The 19,118-nt window shown below is 45.7% G+C and overlaps 1 protein-coding gene across 3 annotated transcripts in view; it reads left to right on the top strand.

Moving 5' to 3' along the window:
- The window catches only part of LOC105284248 (Down syndrome cell adhesion molecule-like protein Dscam2), a 144,530-nt gene that overhangs the window by 13,974 nt on the left and 111,438 nt on the right, over nucleotides 1–19,118 (top strand). For all 3 annotated transcript variants that reach the window (XM_011347612.3, XM_011347611.2, XM_011347610.2), the window contains exon 2: nucleotides 8,823–8,915. In XM_011347612.3, the coding sequence (XP_011345914.1) occupies nucleotides 8,858–8,915 (58 nt within the window). In that variant the 5' untranslated portion in view covers nucleotides 8,823–8,857. The remainder of the gene's footprint in view (nucleotides 1–8,822; nucleotides 8,916–19,118) is intronic.

A 19,118-nucleotide genomic window follows, 5' to 3' on the forward strand; every position in this document is an offset into this window, starting at 1 on the left:
ACGTCGAAAATATCAGCGTAGCATGCCGTATGCATTTTGCAAGTTCCCGGAAGTTTTGCAATTCTCGTGCGATTTTATCCTTTCTTCGAATATTAACAAAAAAAAGGAACTTGGCAAAGCCGAAAAGCAATTTACGAGCACAACGAGATTTTCTTTTCTCCTCTTGTTTTTTTTCCTCCTCTTTCTTGAGTGGAGTCGATAAAAGCGAGAACTCTCGATGGAGTGGCCGAAACGCAATTTTTGCAGAACTTTGGTCCTCTCCGCGCAAACTTTCGGCCGATACTTTTTCAAATCGATGGAATTACAGAGTACGTTCCCTCGAACTATTTCAATGTGCTCTTTTAAAAAGCGCATTAAGGGATTGGAAAGTTTAATATCGCGCCGTTTAGTCGGTACTATTCGATAAGATTCGCGACCTCTTGTCGATGACATATCAATCATACGTATGTATGTGCACATGTGTGCGCTATACAAAACAAGAATTACATCGGTAATATTAAGTAATACATTCACGTATCGCTCGAATTTCATATCCGGCCAATTCTCATCTCTTAGAGCGTCACGAGTCAAAGACACGTTGTCGCTTACGACGTTATGACGTGCTCTTTTCTTGTTATCCAGGGATTTAGCTTTTCTTCGCCACTTGTCCACACCGGCGTGTGGACGTTCATCGCGTCAAATCGACACGCGAGTCATCCTCCAAATCCGAACACTACGGACATTTCCGCGTCCGATCGATCGATATCCGGGAATATATTCGCTTGGACATCCGCACACGCTTTAACTTCTCGACGGAAAACGCTTAAAACGCGATTCGCGGAGGATATCCCGGGGCGCGTTTGGTCCGGCATGCACCCTTTTCCCTGGCGATTGACTGCGAAACTGACTGCGAGACTGCGATTCCCTCGGGGAACGCACTGCGAGGTTTTCGTATTTCCAGAATGGTCCGACGACGGGGGCGATAAAGTGAAACGACGCGGATTTCTCGCGAATGGCCGCGGGGGCCTCGTCGCTTTTACCATCGCCAGTAATCTCACTCTCTTCCTATTCCTCTCTCCCTCTTTCTCTTCCCTCTCGCTCCTGCTGCAAAAATATATTTTTCTTCGCCGTAAAGACGCAAACGGGACTTCCCTCGCCCTTTAGCGCCGGCACGTATACAGGCTGATCCTCTTAGGGCGTGAAACACGATTATAGCGGAAATTAGGAAAGGAACCCTGCCCCCCCCCCCCCGTAGGAAGCTACCGTCGGAATAAATCGAACAAGTTGCGGAGATATATAATGGAAAGCTTCTTTTTATCGTGCTTTTACTCCTAATAGTAACCCCTAATAGTGAAGTTAATTTATCTCTTCTTTCCTTTTTATTTAGTCGCTTGTCTGCTCGCTTGTGCGAGCACCAGCGAGTTAACGTTTAATTTAGAAGCTTATGGTAATGTTTGCCTTTTATGGCGAGATTAGCAAGATTTCTCTTAATGTGGAACACGAGTCTGTCTGCCGTGATGAATTTACATATAGTAATTACAAATTAAGTGAATCGTACTATATTACGCGTGCGTTTACAAAGTTTCTTTTTAATGTCTACTAGATAAGGTCTCTCATTTTAATATCGTGAACCTTAGACTTGTGCACGCAAGAGATACCGTTCATCGTTTAATTAAAGTACGCCGGAATTTCCTACGCTTGCCGAACTTTCCGTTAACGTAATAATCGCGCGTTGGTCTCGCGAAAGTTCAGTGGGTACTGGGCCGAAATTCCTCATTTGTCACTCAAACGGTATCAAGTAGAAATTGACGGGCCGTTTCGGCGAGGGCACTCGATCAAGGCGACGTGTATATAACGCGTCGCTAAGTTTCCCCGGTCGCATTTTAAATTTTGCGCGTTGTCGCTCCATCGTAGCGGCGATCCATCATCTTCTTGTCGGCGGAAACTCGAGCTCGCGACTAATACGAGGCAACCGTCGTCCCGGTACCGTTATCCCATTTTGCACCGAGAGTAATGCGTATACCCGATGAAACTAGCACTAGCCATAACTTCGCTGCCGCACGACTGACTGAGAGCCGCAAATAAATGGCTAAATATTCTGCGTAGCTGGGCGTAGCTCGTCGGTCAAACTCAGACAGTTTCGGAGGATGCAAATGCAAAATATGAAATCAGGACGTACGAACGCGACGCGACACGTGGAATATAAATGTGATATTAACCTGATTATTATCACGTCGCCCGCGAAATCCGATATCGAAGCAGCCGCTGGTAACCACGGCGAAATATTTTCAAGTAGATTCTTACGGGACGAGCGTTGTATCGATCTCTTCGAGTTGCAAAGCAGAGTACTCGAATGACTTCATCTAAGGCTTACGACTCGATCATAACTTTCACTAGATTGACTATTATTGTCAGGTGCTCTTGCGTGATGCATCCTGCATATTTTGTCATAAGAGACGTGCATGGCGAGGCAGTCGATCCACGTGCCGCAAACGATCCTTCGCGCGCGGCCATTGCCGCGCATCCAATATCTAAACCATAATTTTAATGAAATTCCTGAGAGCGTCGCGGTCTCCGAATTTCAATCCTCGATAAATAACGGGTCGAAGCCCGACGCGAACGGCTGCAGAGAATGCCCGCGTCGCCGATGCCGCCGCCATCGCCACCGATATTTTATTTTTTTCTCTCGGTCCAGGAACGCGGTCAAAGCGGCACTCGCCAGTTAAAAAAAGGAGAAAGAGAAAAAAAGAGAGAAAAATGAGAATATCCCGAAACAGAAAATACGCGCGCGGGTTATGGGTATATGAAACTCGCTGGCGAATGAAAATTCCTGGGGAATAATAGAAATTTCTCGCCGAGGCGGACACGCGTCGCGTGCACGCGTGAGAATTCAAAGCGGGGCTTGTATCCGAGAATGCGATGTACTACGCGATATCCGTCAATATTCATATAAGCAGAATCCACACGGAACAAAATCAATTTCGTCGATGGAAACCCAGCGATCGGGGGTGGCGCGTACCCCCGTGACGACGCGCCGCTAAGTGCGAGAGAAATCCCGATTCGCGTCGGCTATCATTGGCGCGTATCGGCTCGCCGCATCCGGAATTGGCGGAATTCCGCATTAATAGTTAGCAATGCGCGGCGATGACAACAAGTAATAATCCGATGTATCCAGCCGATTGTTTGTTGTCAAGCGCACAGTCATTTAACGGTAATTTCATAGCGGGCGTACGTTTAATTCGCGCATTTACGATTAATTTCGTTGAAATAACAGTGCCGGCTTTTCTCTTCCGAAAGAGGTAATTACTTTAGTATATTTGCCGCATGCCACCTCTCCTTTCCAACGACCCCTGCGTATGTGAGAATATTTTATCGTGTTCTCGCGCGTATGATTCGCGCCTGTACACATGCGCGCGCGTTAATTAATATCCCTCTGCAGTCCGCGGGCGTTGCAAGATTTATGACACGCGAGAATGTAGCAGAAATTTTCCTGACACGTGGAATGAAACGTGGAATTACTATGCCGGCTCTCTTAACGCGGCGTGGTTACGTCGTTTACGCGGCTAGAGGCGAGAAAGGCGGACGAGACGGGGATGAAACGGGAGAGAAACGGAAAACTATCTTGAACGAATGGCAACGGTGCTCCACGAGAAAATTCCACTCGTATCGGCGTCGTCGCGCGGAATTTTTGCTTGTTCATGCCTAGCACTGATGAATTAAGACCCCGCCAGTAATAATTTCCCTGAGCGTTCATTCCGCCTCGCGGAATTCAGCGACGCCGCTGAATTAACGGGCAAAGATGCATTACGTTGGTGGCTTAGTAGTTTAGGTCTAGTTAAATATTAATGCACTGACGCAGTAATGCAGGCTCTGCAAATATTCTGCGGATAGATGAAGGAAGAGAAAGAAAGCATATAAGGAAAGAAAGAGTTGAAGAAATGAAAAAAGAAAAAGAAAGAGAGATTAGAAGAAGACTGTGATAGTAAAAGAGACATGTTCATCATGTTGCTTGAGAAAGAGAGAGAACGGTGTATCAGGTTCGCCGAGAAACGGAAGAGAGTATCGTGCACTTCCTATTACGCGTCTGTAAACGAGGGAAAGTCTAAAGTTTCACGTTGCAGCGGGAATAATTGTTCCTGTTACGTCTCCGCTGGAAGCCGCGACTCATTATTATCGATTTGTATCACTTGAGCCGCTCAAAGGATTCTGAGATACTGCAGACGCTGCGACTCGTCGTCATTCGTTATCTTCATCCTGGTGTTCTCCATCTTTGCCTTTTCAACGTAAAGATGTTCCGACGACCGTCATAATCCTCGTAATTTCTTACGATGCAAAGATGCGATACGACGTCGCCGTGTATGTAAGATATTCCCGTGACGAGGGTGACGCGGGGGTAGGACGCGGGTAGGAGGGAAAAAGAGTCGCCGCGAGAGGAGGGAAGACGTGGATGGATGAATGAATGTGACGGCGAAGATGTAGCGCAAGAAGAGGGTGGAAAGTGCGATGGAGGGTGGCCGGGAGGAGTAAGAACTCGCGGGATTGGCGAGAGTCACCGGGCAAAGAATATACTCTTGATGTCGTCGACAAGGGTGGTGGCGTGGACGATGAAAACCAACGCCATGGTTGCCGGCATCGCAGTCGTTGTTTTTCCGTTGTCGTCGCGGCGTTCCGTTGTTTCTCCCGCTTCCATTAAGCCGGCCGGTATTAATCCCATAGCAGGCGACGCACGGTGAATGAATACACCTGCACGCGATGCTCGGGACCTTTGAGCGTGGCTTAATGCGAGCAGGCCCTTTCCCTTCTTCTCGTAAAAAAGAATTTCCGTTGGTAACGTCGCGCTAACGATCCGCGTCGCGCGCGTCGGAAATGCGAAAATAATTGGATCGGAGCTGGAAAATTTGATGGAGACTTTTTTGCATCATTTTATTTAGTTGATGTGAATTTTCGGTTGCAAATTCGTTTACGAGGTACCGACAGGTACATCAATGCATTACAGGAAATATCAGCATTTCAATAATTCGGCAATTCACGATGTTTCCGGTTACCTCCGCGGTCGTCGTCGATGATCAAAGGCGCTCGCACGCGGCGCCGAGGTACCAGCCGCGTCCGTAATTTTCTGGTCATGTTCTATCTCCTTCATTCGCCGCGTTATGTTTCATTCTCGACGGTTGCCGTGCGTTTAACGGATTCGCCGTGCATCGCGAAACCACCGCCGCGCCGGATATAATAATCACCCGGGCAGTTCCGTGTGGCAGGCTCCAAAGTTATTATGAAACAAGGGGTAAATTCGCGAGTCTGCCGCGGCTTAATCTGCGGGCGAAATCTGCATCTGGTTGGCGCGTGGCACAGAGAAACACGGTGTTTTATTCATACGGATAATCTTGCGAACGAGAAGATTGCGCGAGGTCGACGCGCGCGAGAATCAGAACGCGCCGCGCTGGTTGGTCGATCGACGCTCTCGCGATTATTCGTTCGACGCGACCGCCGCCGCAGTCTGATTCATCGCGTCCGGGAACCGATCCTTACGGGGGTGTGCTCTCCGGGCGCGCAAGTGATTTAGGAAGCCGAGTTCATGGCAAGCGGCGCTTTGTTCCCGCCGTTGCGTGAATTATACACGAGTCCGACTACACGGCGCATTACTCGGGCACGCGCATCTAATTCCCATCCACGTTAACGTGCTTTAAACATGAACGCCGCTGCGGCCGCCACGACACATTTAATATCATATTACGCGCTTACGCAAACCGTGATGCTAATTAGTTTGGTAGAACGTTACGCGCGTAGAATGTCGTGGTATCCTATGATAAGAAATTCGAGCCTCTTAAATTCTCGGAGACGACTCGGCGTCACGAGAAAATTACAGTATTTGATTTGACGGCTAATTGTAAGTAGCTGCTGATCCAAAAGGGTGCGTTCGTTCGTTCCTCCCTCCGAGCTGTTTGCCACGTAAAATTACACGGAAATTATGAGGAATCATGAACGCAACGTGCGAGATCACGCGATCGTTCTTCCGGAAGAGCAAATCGATATTTCTTCGTTCGTCGCAAAGCATTTCGCTTATCTCTGTGAAAGCAGCGTGAGCGATGGCCCTCAAAAGCGGGCCTCTCGAAATGAGCGATGACTGACAATCTACACGTGAATGCTGAAATCGATGTGAGATCGATTAAATCAGCGTGTAGTCGGAACGCTAGAGGGATTAAAACGATATTCCTATGAAGAGCGATTCTCTGTAAAGAACATCGTGTTGTTGGAACAATTCTTTTTTTTTATTTTAGTATTGCAGCGCCAACCGACAACTGTAGCCGTATTAATTCGCCGCGCAATTTAAGGAAATCGATTCGGCACGTCCGCTGATCGACCACGCTGTTTTTTTCATTCTTTTGGTATTTCCATTTTTAGGTACATTCCAATTTATGGCATCTTCGACAGCTTCGACATTCTGCTTGAGAATAACCGAGTCAGCCATTGCGTATTATTAACGCAGTTGATTCGGCCGATCAATTTTTTTTTCCTTTCGCTTGTTTGTCAGTTTGCGCATCTGACTGCGGAAAAAATGACGTGTCGCGATTTTTCGCTGTGTCGTAAACTTAATTATGACCACGACGGGGTTGCGGTCTGGCGGTTCGTGGCATCGACCATGTCTGGATAAGGATAGTTTCGCGCGATGGCGAACACATGTAAGCACTTCACTCCAATCCTCCAAGATGTGAGAAATTCACATAAAATATCCTGTGAACTCTTTCCCTACGTTATGAAATTTTTGAAATTACAGATTAACCCTTTGCGATGGTAATTTGAGATGTTCAAGTCATTTCGTAGAATTATGTTACCATCTCGTGATCGCGGAAGATTATCAGAAGATAGCGGGATTTTCTCTAACCTATTTTTTTTCTTTCTTATCAAAATTCTTATCCTGATGAAACGAGAATATGTTCGTTTTTATTCGCAGTACGATAAATTGAATGCATAGAGCGATGACGTAAACGCATAGACGTCATGTGCGTGTGAACGTATCGATTCAACATTTCTGTTATATACCAAACATGCAATTTAGCTACGCGATGGAATTATTTTCGATGGAGTTACCTTGAAATAACAGAGTATATTTGCGCAATGCTACATACAAAGAATAATTTTTTTGAAGCGCACTTGCACCATGTTTACAGAGAGCATGTGAAAGTAAAGTAACGTTATATGCAGCATAATACTTTAAATTGTAGAAAATCATAAAATGCGATTATGTTTTTGTCGCACTTATTTGACTAAATTTATTAATAATTATTCCAAATTTTAATAGACAAAATTTTAATTCAAAGCTTCAGTGGAAATTCATTAAAATTACCTAATAAGCTTGGAGATCATAAAATATAAGAACCATATAAAATATATAAAATTCATATCAGTTATGTTTTTTCAACAAATTAATCCAGAAATTTTGTTCTGATAAAGCATTGCTTTTTAATTAACTTTTCCCTTGCCGCACTCGGTGGGACGGAAATATGTTTCACGTTGGCTTTTATATCCGCTTCACGGGGTGCACGAGTAGGAACTCGAAAAATATTCAACGAAGAAGTAGCAGGAGATGAGTGTAGATAGAAAAAGCATACCCTTGCAGATCGCTTGTGTATGCAGGCGAACGGAGTGCATAAGGGTTGTGTGTGGACCGCCCTTTGGCTTTGCCCGTGATGTAACTGCGGTGCCGTGAAGCGAATCGAACGCTCCAGATTCGGCCTCTTTGAATGAAGTTCCTAAGGGTAAAACGCGGACATTTTACCTCTGCGGGGAAAGACTTTACCCGATGCGCATGGACGAATGCCTTGGCATCGAGTAACTCGCACTTCCGCGACCGCAGATCGGCATTTCCGCTTAACGGGATATCGATATGTCGTATATCGCGTTTATCTCCTGGAGCTGTCGCTTACACTGCTGTTCGAAATCTCTCTCTCTCTCTCTTTCTCCTGTTCTATATAAGTATCTCTTTTTCTCGCGAAAGTCGACATCATCTATTTAGGCGGTTACAGCGGTTAAAGTTTATAAATTTTTTCTGCGATAATGGTATCCTAGAAAGACTATCTGTGTGCTATTGGCGTATCAAGAGAAGGATCCGAATTTTCTTTAAATTGCTTTTAGATCGTGGACGCTTTAGAAACGTTCTTTATCCGTCGTTATAAAATTTTCAAAAATGTCTATCGGTCGATGTGACAGCTGAGTACTTAATTTGCTTGCACGTCAGAAATATGCAGTTTTTTTAACTATGCCAAACATGTGCCAAAATCTCAACAGTTGGCGAGGCTATTTGAGGACCATGGTGAGGTCGAAGACCTTCCAGCGCGGCTCGCGCAGAGCGGCGAAAAACACGTGCGCGAGAAGGGGGCATTTCCGATAGATACCGAAGAGCCCCGTAGAGCCGGTGGCACGCATCGCATGTTTCACGATTATGTTCGTCGCTCGACGCGCACCGTCTGGGAGGACTTTCATTGAGCGGACAAGCCCCCAGGCACGGATTCGAGAGAGAGAGTGGAAAAAAATTGTCGATACGGCGTAGAGGATTGGCGTGCGAACGGGATGGGGTTGAATGGTTGTCGAGAGGAGGCCGGGAGACTGCGGGGTGGAAGGCTCGGGTAGTACGGCGAGGTTGGACGTGGAACGGGCAGTCTGCCAGGAGAAAAATGGGGGTTGGGGAGGAATCGGAAGGTAGAACGAGCACCCGAACGGTGAGGGTGGCGGTGAGGGCGACGAAGGGACGCTGGAAAGCAGCGGGAGGGACAGGGATCGCAGTTGGCTCTCGCGGATAGCGGGATAGCGGATGGGTTGATTGATTGGGCATGCTCGTATTGTTTCAGGAGGAGGCTGAATCGACGTAACGCTCCACGCCAGGATGGCCGGTTGGCCGTTCAGCACCGCGCTGCTGTTCAGCATCCTCATCCTTGTTCGCGGTAAGTAAGAACACACTAGAGAGAGATAGGGTTGCGCTCTCCCAGCAGATTTGTGGGTGCTCTTTGTGTACCAGGGGCGAGTACTGTACCGCCCATGCAAATGATCTTCCTCGCGCGCGAGCGGACGCGCTCGTTACCACTCTTGATGACTCTCTCGGCCGAGTTCTTTAAAAATCCATTTCTTCGACTTTAAAAATGACCCCGGTGGAATCGGCCTGACGACCGCGACAGTTAATGAAACCACACGGGGCTTGCGAAACATGAGCGTCTATGCCGCGGAGATTAGAAGGTGGACAACGATTAACGTTAAGTTCTAGATGTTACATAACGTGGACAAGAATGATCGCATATTCATCGATAAAAATTACTCGAGTGAAATTACCGTTGTCATAATGCATCTCGAAGAACAACGAGGCACTCCGCAAAAAATAGTGAGCCTGCCGTAAATCGTCGTTGTGATAAAACGTCGCAGCACGAATTACGTGGCTTCTGGAGAACGTGACACGATTGTTCCAGATCACACGCGGAATTTAACAATGTCGTGCGGCGTAATCTGCCTTACAGCTGCGTGCGCGGAAATAAACGCATCGGGCTATTACGCGCGCGGGTCCGCTCGTTCTACAATTCAAATGCATGCGTTTGTTACAGCGTTGCGCGTCTTTTACATCCCGTAATGAGATTCGACTTACTCGCAATCGCATCTGCAAGAGTTGGTGGTAAACGCGGAACACATTTATGCAAAACGTCGATGAATAATGCGAATCCCGAGTTACATTTATTTATGAGACGTTATTATCGCACTTCGAGTATTTTCCGATGAGCAAAATCGTAAATCGTACATATTAAGAGCATTTACGACAGAGGGATGAAAGGCAGGAATTTGCGACAAGGTAGAAGGTCGCAAAGACATGACAGAGATCTCTTCCTCTTTTCAGAAAAGAATAAAGAAAGTGGATGACTTGCGCACGCACAACCTGCGTTCATATGACTATACGCTCGGGAAATTTCAGTAATATTTATAATAAATTTAAATTTCATGATACCGCATGCGTTTGCAGGACTATTATATTTTTAACGTATTCGCACGTCTCGTGACACCACGTTGCGAATGCATGGCGATGTAAATGGCCGCGCCGCAATGCGAATCGCCACAATTCCGCGCAAATGGTTCATCCAGGTCTGATCGAATTTTTTTATTCGATTTTTCGAGGCGTCCGCGAAACGGCTCGCTTTACAGACACCACAGGCTTGTTCGTTACTTTTGGAATACAATGCCGAATACTACTCTTCTCTGCTCTCTTTCTCTTTTTTTGGATATGTCACGAAATACAGCCGCAAATTCTCTCGTTTGCGCAGTCCCGAAGTGTCCCGGACCCCAGTGGCCGATTGATTTCCTGCCACTTGGCAGCCTCGCGGCTGACGTCGGGCTCAACTCGAAAACGCGTGACGAAAGCGGATCCGAAGCGCTGCGTGGCATCCGCTTAAATTATGGCCCCGGTCGGCGGCAGTTTCGTTTATTCCGGAATCCATTATCCCGCAGCAGCAACGTGGGGCAACTTTCAAGCGCAATTTGTAACCGTACTCCCGCCCGTGTAGTTACTTCTCGCTCGCGCTCACGCTTTGTAATCGAGAGGCTTCCGAGCGCGGCGCGCGCTGCTTCCCGACGCCGTCCAACTTTGGCCATTAATAACTTTCCTTTTCGTCGAATTTCCTGATCGTTAAACTGGCACATTCGCTTGGGGGCTTCGTCGATCATCGTGACGTCGCGCCATTTCCCGGAAGTTACGCGTCTTCGGGATCGAGATCGACAACGTCACTGTTCGTCTGCCTTAGACTCGTTTCTGATGTGATATAAATGAAATTTCTTGACTGACTAATTTCTCTTCTTATTAAGATAAATTGACATTTGAACGAATCAAAGTGTCTCATGTGATTTGTGTTTCATTAAATCAATTTCGAATATATATAATAAATAATATCACGTTTGTGTCTATATGGGGTAGATTGGTATTTTGAGAAATCGCGATACGAACCTTTTGGTTAATACAAATTTAATTAGCACAATACAAAAGGTAGAGATACAAGAAAATTCATTTTCAGTGAAACATTCGCTGATCTCTCTGTATTAATTGCGGCGCGTTGCAATTATGTCAGGGAAAACTGTCAGCTGTATGAGGCGGACGTTTTTGCACCGGACCTCTGACGGTACAATGTTCCCGTGCGCAGCACTTCGGCCTCCGGTAACGTTCCTGTCACTCGTAATAGCACGCGCTCGAGTTTATTTATTGCGCTCCTATAAACGTCCTGGGCGGCATTAAACCGCCAATAAATTCAGCATGTTTCATCGAATGACGATCCAACGTCGCGTTCGACAGGGCCACAGATGTCCGTATATAGTTACAGTATTCCGTAACTATACCGGTATTCATTAAATTCCCCGTCTATTGGCAGCCACCAAATCCTACCACTGCGTTTTATTTCGCTTGATATTAACCTGGATTCGAGAGAAATAATTAAAAAAAAGAGAATGCTGAAAATACATCGTTTTCAAATAAGCTTTCGCAGAGAACGGCTATTCTTAAAAATAAGAGATCTGCATTTTATAAGTAACTCGAAAAAATATCTTCCCAAAAAATATGTTCGTATTTTTTCTCTTCAATATTAAAAAATATAAATAGAATTACATCTCTCGTGATTTAATGAATTTTTCATTGTATCATAACTGATCTCTACAGTTTAATCTATAATGAGTAGCAGTGTCTCTCCCAAAGATGAATCGCGACAAACCATCCTCGCGCTTTGTTCCATTTCGCCTCTCGCTCTTTAACGAACAGTGGAGCAGTCATTTCATCCCTCAGGCTTCGCGACATTGCATCGACTCGTAACCCGCGATGCGTTCGCGAAGTTCTCGAATCGGCGCCTTGGATTCGTGTTAGTCGAGCCGCAAAGTCTGTCTTTCAGCGTCATCTTCGCCGCATCCTTGCTCGTAGAGTCTGTTCATCATCACATCTCTCTTCTCATTCCCCACGCGTGTATGTACATAGCATCATGCAAGGAATACGAGAAACAAGAGACGACACTATTAACGGTGTGGGAGAGACGAGAGGGACGAACAGTGGAGGAAATGGTAGCGAACAGTCGAACCATAAGGAGAGTGGTTGGCAGCCGTTCGAAGTCGCGAGCCATCTCCGCGCAGTGGAAAAAACGAGAGAGCGACAGACGAAAGAGATAGAAAGAAAGGCGAAAAGCGAGGAGTAAAGAGATGGAAAGAGCGCGGAGTGATTTCGAAGGTGGTTGCGGGCCGGTCAGGGGGATGAAGGACACTTGCGAGGGTGAGAAAGGGGAACGAGCGAGGTCGGAGAAGACGACGGAGGAAAAAAAGACGAGAAGGAAAACGCCCGGCTGTGTCGTGGAACGGCACGGTGGTGTTAGGTGGTGGTGCGGTGGTTCGAGTCACGGGTGGAAACGGGGCGAGGAGGCGCGGATGGGTGCGAAAGCGGGAAAGCGAGGAAGGCGGAGGTACGACCGCTTTCTTAAAGATGCGAGTCGGGGGCGCACTTGTTGCGCTGCGAGGTGGAGGGTGCGGAGGTCGGCTACGAGGGTTGGAGAGAAACGACCACCGATAGAGACTCGGGAGTGCGACGCGAAGTGAGAGAAAGATACCGAGAATGATAAGAAAAAGAGAGAGGGAGAGAGGAAGGGAGGTGAAGAGAGTACGAATCGAATTGATTCTCTTTCACGGGTCGTCGTTACTTCCCTTAGCTGCCGTCCAATTCCTGATCGGGGAGCAGCTTGCGAGCCACCCGCTTTTGCTTTTCCACCCTCTCCATCCTCCGCGTTACTTATTTATCAGCCGTCGTATACGTGGCCTGTCTGATCTTACGTGGCGTCGTAAAGAACATTACGTCCCGCTTCAGCATTCGGCACCCACTCACGTCGATTCGTTTCCGCTTCTTTCTCTACCCCGTGCTGGTCGTTTCGAGATAGTGAGGGCACTTCAGGGCACTAGGCACCAGGGAGAATGTTGGTACCGGCACCCTTGATATCACAGAGAAGGAAAGAGACTTATTGGGATTCCTCGTGAACACACAACGGTCCCGTAAGGCGCGCCCGATCAATGATCAAACGAGCAATAACGATTCGCCAGGCATTTCTGATGTGGAATATTGTTTGGGGTAAAAGACGATGGTGATGTGAAAAGATTCCGTCGGCAGCATTTAAACCTTTGATGGACTCTAGAGGAATCAGAGTGCAAGAAGACCTCATTTAAATTGCCGCGCGTAGTAAAAATGAGTATCATAAAGAAATCCTAATCGGAGAGGCTGAAAATAACTGTGCGGTTTCGCAGCATTGATACCTATTATAATTTAACATGTAAAATATTTAAACAATACATGTAAATATCGTTACTGGATGACGGTTGATGTTTAATAATTATTGGGGTTCCCACAATTCACACTGGCATCAACGTAAACCTACTGATCGGCAAACACAACGGATTAAAAAGGGTGCAATGCAATTATTTTTCCTTCAACTCTCCGTTTTGGCACTCGTTTCACTCGATCGAGATGATAATCTATTTTTATTTCGTTCTTTTTGTTCCATTTTAATTACATTTGTCAAAATAAAAATAGCGTGTCCGATTTTCATACGACATGCGAAATTTTTCGAGTGGTCGCGCGATCGCGAAACATAATATCATAAAGAATTTAGCACGTTAAATTACATTCAATGCTGTATGAAACATTCGTGTTAACATCTATTGTTAACATTACCTGCTCTCAATATAACTTTGTAAAATATGCAGGATGGTCAGTCAATTTACTGCGCGCAGATGAATCGAAAGTCTTTCCTTAATGGAATTTTTATGAAATCAAAAAATTAATAATTGGCATAGTTTAATTGTCGATATTAAATATCTCAGCTGATATATCAACTGCGCTGATAAATATCACATATCTTAATGTTTGCGAAATATTTAATATCGATATTTGCGAACGTTTTATCCAGATAGTATTGCAAAACGCGTGAAACAGTGGCAATCGAGGGAAGAAGCAATCCAAACGAGATTTCGAAAATGATATCACTCCTAAATGATCCTGAGCGAGAGAACTAGCGCGGTTGCAGCGGCTTTAAGGTGTTAAAGCGAATCTGGTAACTTTTTCTAGCCGACTGGATTCGTGCTTTCAACGTTATTAATCGCACGACGGAATTGAGAGGGTAGCTACCCGCGGTGGTAGCGGTCCATTGAACTCTCTTCGAGTCGAGAGAATTCACCACGTTACTTATTTATCAGCACGTGTACGTGTCTTCACACGCGTATACGTGCATGCACACACAAGTGCACATGTACCTTAAAGAACCGCGCGGCCATCGTCTCGTGGGAAAAAGGAGCACTTTCCACGCAGCCAAGATAGAATCAGGGAGTCGCGATTGGATTGCTGCGCCGGCGAAAAACTTATTGGGATTCCTTGCGGATATAAAAGGTTCTATGGAGGAGGCCCGCGTCTCAAAGGTACGACGGGGATTGATCGATCGGTCGCCGCCTCCGACCGCCAATATTAACCCTCGCCCTGGAAATTATTCGCGTTTCATTCTCATTCTGGCACGAGCCATTTTCGGTGGTGGGTATCTTCCGCGTCGCGGATATTAATTTCACGCGGTGCTGCGCCGCGCGCGTAATTACGGAAGAAGTCGCGAGGGTAGCTGACTAAACGCACGCGTCGACGTCCACCGCGAGTGCCGGGAATAAATTAGGTCGTTGAATACGCGAGCGATTTTCCGGTTAATATGCACTCTCTTTTTCCCCCCCTTGTTTTTCTCGAAATTTAATTATTATTAAATGCCAGTGCCGCCGTGCGCGTTCCGCTTCGCAGATAGATATTATTTTAATTAACGTTATATCTCACAGTTATATGTATAATTATTGTAAAAGTAATACGTTGTCCGGTGCGTTATGATTTTATTTAGTCGATATAATAAATTATTCACAACGAATTCCTTCTTCGGCGCAACAGTATTATTTCCCTTCACCTGTCACGGTGAGACAAAGAAAGTAATTATTATCTCGGCGCGAAAAAAGAAATGGAGAATTCGCGTCTTATCTCGTGGGAGAGGACGAAACGATTCGCTCGATGTGGTCCCGTCGCCAAGTGGAAAAAGACGTGCACGCGAGGCTGAGCAAAAAGCGATGACAGTTTGGAAACGACGTTGAGACAGTCAGTTGATTTCCGTTCCGTTTCAGCTAAACGTATGATCGGGATCGGCGTGCGTTTTTCCATCGTGCGAGCGAGGGTGATCTATCTCACCACGAAACTCAGGCGCGCTATAAATATCGCGGCAAAGCAAAGCGCCTCGATTTTCCTTCTCGTAAATATGCGACTACGTCCGCGTGAAAAATCTCACCGGGAGAGCGCTCTCTCGGGTTTTATCTTTCCTCACCCACGCCGTCGTCGTCGTGCTTTCTTTGCTCTTGTTTCGTAACACCGGCCTGCCCGCAAGCTCTTTGCTCACGAATGTAATAGCGCTTTCGCGTCTGTTATCAAACGGACGATCCTCATGCTCGTGTCGGACCCTCGTTATCATGCGGAAGGTAAAGTCCACTTTACATTTTCTACTTCGCCGGTAGGCTCGTAAATCTCGAACGATCCCGTATATACCACTGGATACATGCCGAAGAAAGTACGCTTTTTATATCTTTTTATATTTCCTTTTCTTCTTCTTCTTCTAGGAGAATTTAGGGCGTCATTTTCCGTGTGAACGGTGGGATTTATTTTCTCCCGTAGCGCGCGATTGCCGATCGCTCGATTTATCCGCGCGAGGAAGAAATGCGATTCCATTGCACGAGACGAGTAGTCGGTAATCTCATTTTACGGGAGGGAAAGAGAGGAAGAAGCGGAAACCTAGGCGCGTCCCGTATAAAAGAGCGGGAATTATTGCATTATGCCGCGTGCGCGCCGCCTTAACGCAACGCGACGTCTCGCGAGCGAGCGCACTCGTGGGTTAAAGGGGTTATCATCCCCCAGACCATCCCGCGGTGCTGCAGCTTGCGGCTTCATCTATAATACGACGGCGGACGTGTCGCAAATTAGGATGACGCGGGACTTGCGCACTATGTGCATCACGGGAGAAATCCGCGGTGACACTTTATTGATTTCAAGATTATCGCGGTTCTCCGACGTGGCGCACGACTTCGCCGATGGCTGCGGGAGGATTGGAAGGAGGATGGAGACGCCGGGTGAAGGAGGATGGAGGACGGGGTGAATGAGGATATTGTATCCGCGAGTTCGTAATTGCGACACTCTCCTCACCTCCTCTCCTCTCCTCTAGTCTCTGCCGTGTGCGACGTCTGCGGGGATTTCCATTTGAACGTCGGGAACGTCAATGCGGCAAATCGCGGGATGTATTTATCTCGCGAAAATTTCCCACCCTACACCTGCGCGAACGATCGTTTTCGCGCGCTGCCATCTTCGACGCCGATCTTTTCGCCACCCATGTCAATTATTTGACATCAATTTCGACAATGGCTTCCTTCCGGGATTAACGCGCGCTTCCTCCGCGTTTTCGGTCGGCCGAATTAGGGGAATATGGCCTGTTCTTTCAGCTGAAAGCTACCATTTCTGGAGTCTTGTTGCACGAGCGAATTTCGCGCGAAAAGGTGATGTCAAGCGCCAGATATGGAGCGCTGAATTTTTTACGTTACATTACATTTAAATTTTTACCGTATGAAAGACTGTCATGTACGAAATTGTAAGGTAGAGAATTTATACGTTATGCATCGTAAAGAGAAAAGAATGTCCGAGTATTATATTTTCTTTTTTCTCGTCGCGAGTGTGGTCGTCTCTTATGTATCGTCGCAGATTACTCTTCTTCTATTCATAACTTGATGCATAATAAATAAAACGAAAAAATATGAGAAGTTTAATTACAGTGTCTTCTAAACAATAATTATTTAAGGCGATAAATTCGTTTTTTAAATAGAAGAACAAAATAGACGTTCGGTTGAATGATACTTTATTTATTGTATTATTATAATCCATTGTAATTATTAACTTAGGTAATTATTTATATAGTGATTAACGTTGAAAAGTAAAAGCATTTCGTTGTAATATAAATCTCGTGCAAATGCTGACAGGCAGCTGGGAACGCGTTCTGCAATCAATGCATCGCTTCCGCTGTCAAAACTAATAATGCTTGCGAATTCGAGCACATGGACAGAAAAAGATTAATATTCCTGGTCCATCCTTTGCGCCCATCCATGTCGATTGTTGTTATTGCAAATTGCATGGCGACTGTTTATTCGCACGGAATATGCAGCTTGCGAAATGCATTGCTGCACCGAGTATATCGAATAGCAAATAACCGTATATTTCCCTTTGTGTTCGCCACGGGAAGTTTTTATGCTTCAAAAAAATGAGATGAGAATATAAGAAATCCGAAGCGATTATGAATATACTAGCTGTGTAAATTGTCAAACTTGAACGAAATAAAATCATTCCCGATCATTCATGATCGAAATAGAGTAACAAGTCGATTTTTATTAGCTCCGCGTCGACTATTTTATCTTCCAGTTTGCACGATTTACACGACATTTGTTTGTACCTTTCAGCTTTCTCTCAAGTAACTTACAATTACGCAAAATAATCCACATGACGATTTATTCGTCGACGTTGGCATGTAACAAATCCCGAGGGATTAATTCGCTCAAACGTGCGTTCTCGTTGTTGGATCGCTACGCTTCGTATTCTCACATCGTAGTCCCATCGATCGATCGCAGTGAACAAAGCTGCTCGCACTCGCGATCCGTTAACCGGCGATTTCTCACGATAACGGACGGTCTATCCTGCTTTATCCGGACCTTCTGGCCAGGGCGAACTTTCATAAAAGAATTCAAATTAGCCCGGCCGGGTTGGAATTTAACTATTCCCGATTCGGCGGGGCTGCCTGATGAAATTTTCGCCCCGGAGTATTGAACTCGCGCGTTCTCTCTTTCTTTCTCATCTGCTTCATCGTTCCGCGTCTCTCGTTGCGCGCGAAGGCGTGTGCCTTATTTTTATCTACTATCGATCTAGTCTGCTTTGACGTCGGAACTTGCATTATTCAACGATTGCTCCTCGACTCGCGCGAACGTTCGTTTCTCTCGTCGATGTTACAGATAGAACACAAAGGATGTTACATCTACTCACATGCATACATGTACGGGACGAACACACTCCTAACGTTGATCCTGGCCGCGCTCCGGGTCACTCGCCTACTTGCGCGAGAACCCGTATGCTCGATATTAATTATTTCAGTAAATTACGTAGCACAAGAAGGTCAATTTTTCCACGGCTAATCCAGCAAATAGAATTCTCCGCAGACGCTCACGCAGGATCAGAGCGGATAGCCTTGTTAGTCCCCTGCGAGAACACCCTATTAACCCTGAACCTGACGAAATGATGAAGATGAATTATGTTCTGAGAAAAGAAACACGCGACCAATTGCTGACAGAAATGTGTGAGAGGATATGATATTTTCATCTTCTTTTTAATACTTTATTTAATCGCTGTATTATTTATAATATAAATAAAATGAAAACTATATTATAATTAGAGTTGGTATCTTCCAGTTAATTGCGATATTTTTCATTTTCATGCTAATTTCATTATGTTAATCCACGTTGAAATAACAAGCGCTTTGTAATTCTATTATCCTGATTGCTTCGATAATTTATTCTAATGGCAATTTTCGAATATATAACAGAAAATTCGATATCTATTAACCGGAATAATTACGTGTGCGGAAATTAGAATGTGCGATAATAGAAGATATAATGATGATCCTATTTTTCCCACTCCACTTCCTTGATTAATGACTATCGGAAACCTTTATTTGTGTGTATAAACTGCAAGGGGAGATGCTTTTACTGGTACATCCAAGAAATGCAGGGTGTCGGTAGGAAATGGCGACGACGAATTGCGCTTGCACGTGACATGTGCTTGCTCGTTCCGTCTTGCGTAAAACGTGGGTAAACATCGCGCGTGCGACATGTGCATCTGAAGTCTGATACATACATCGCGTCTAATATCAAAATTATCTGGATCGCAATAACGCACTGATACGTCTACGTGCGAAAAATATTCTTGCAAAATACATTTTTAGAAAATGTCATATTTTTATATTTTAGGACAATCTGACAGAACACCCTCAGTCTTCTATAAAACA

This window comes from Ooceraea biroi, chromosome 12 (genome assembly GCF_003672135.1).
Source record: "Ooceraea biroi isolate clonal line C1 chromosome 12, Obir_v5.4, whole genome shotgun sequence".
Classification (NCBI taxonomy): Eukaryota; Metazoa; Arthropoda; class Insecta; order Hymenoptera; family Formicidae; genus Ooceraea; species Ooceraea biroi.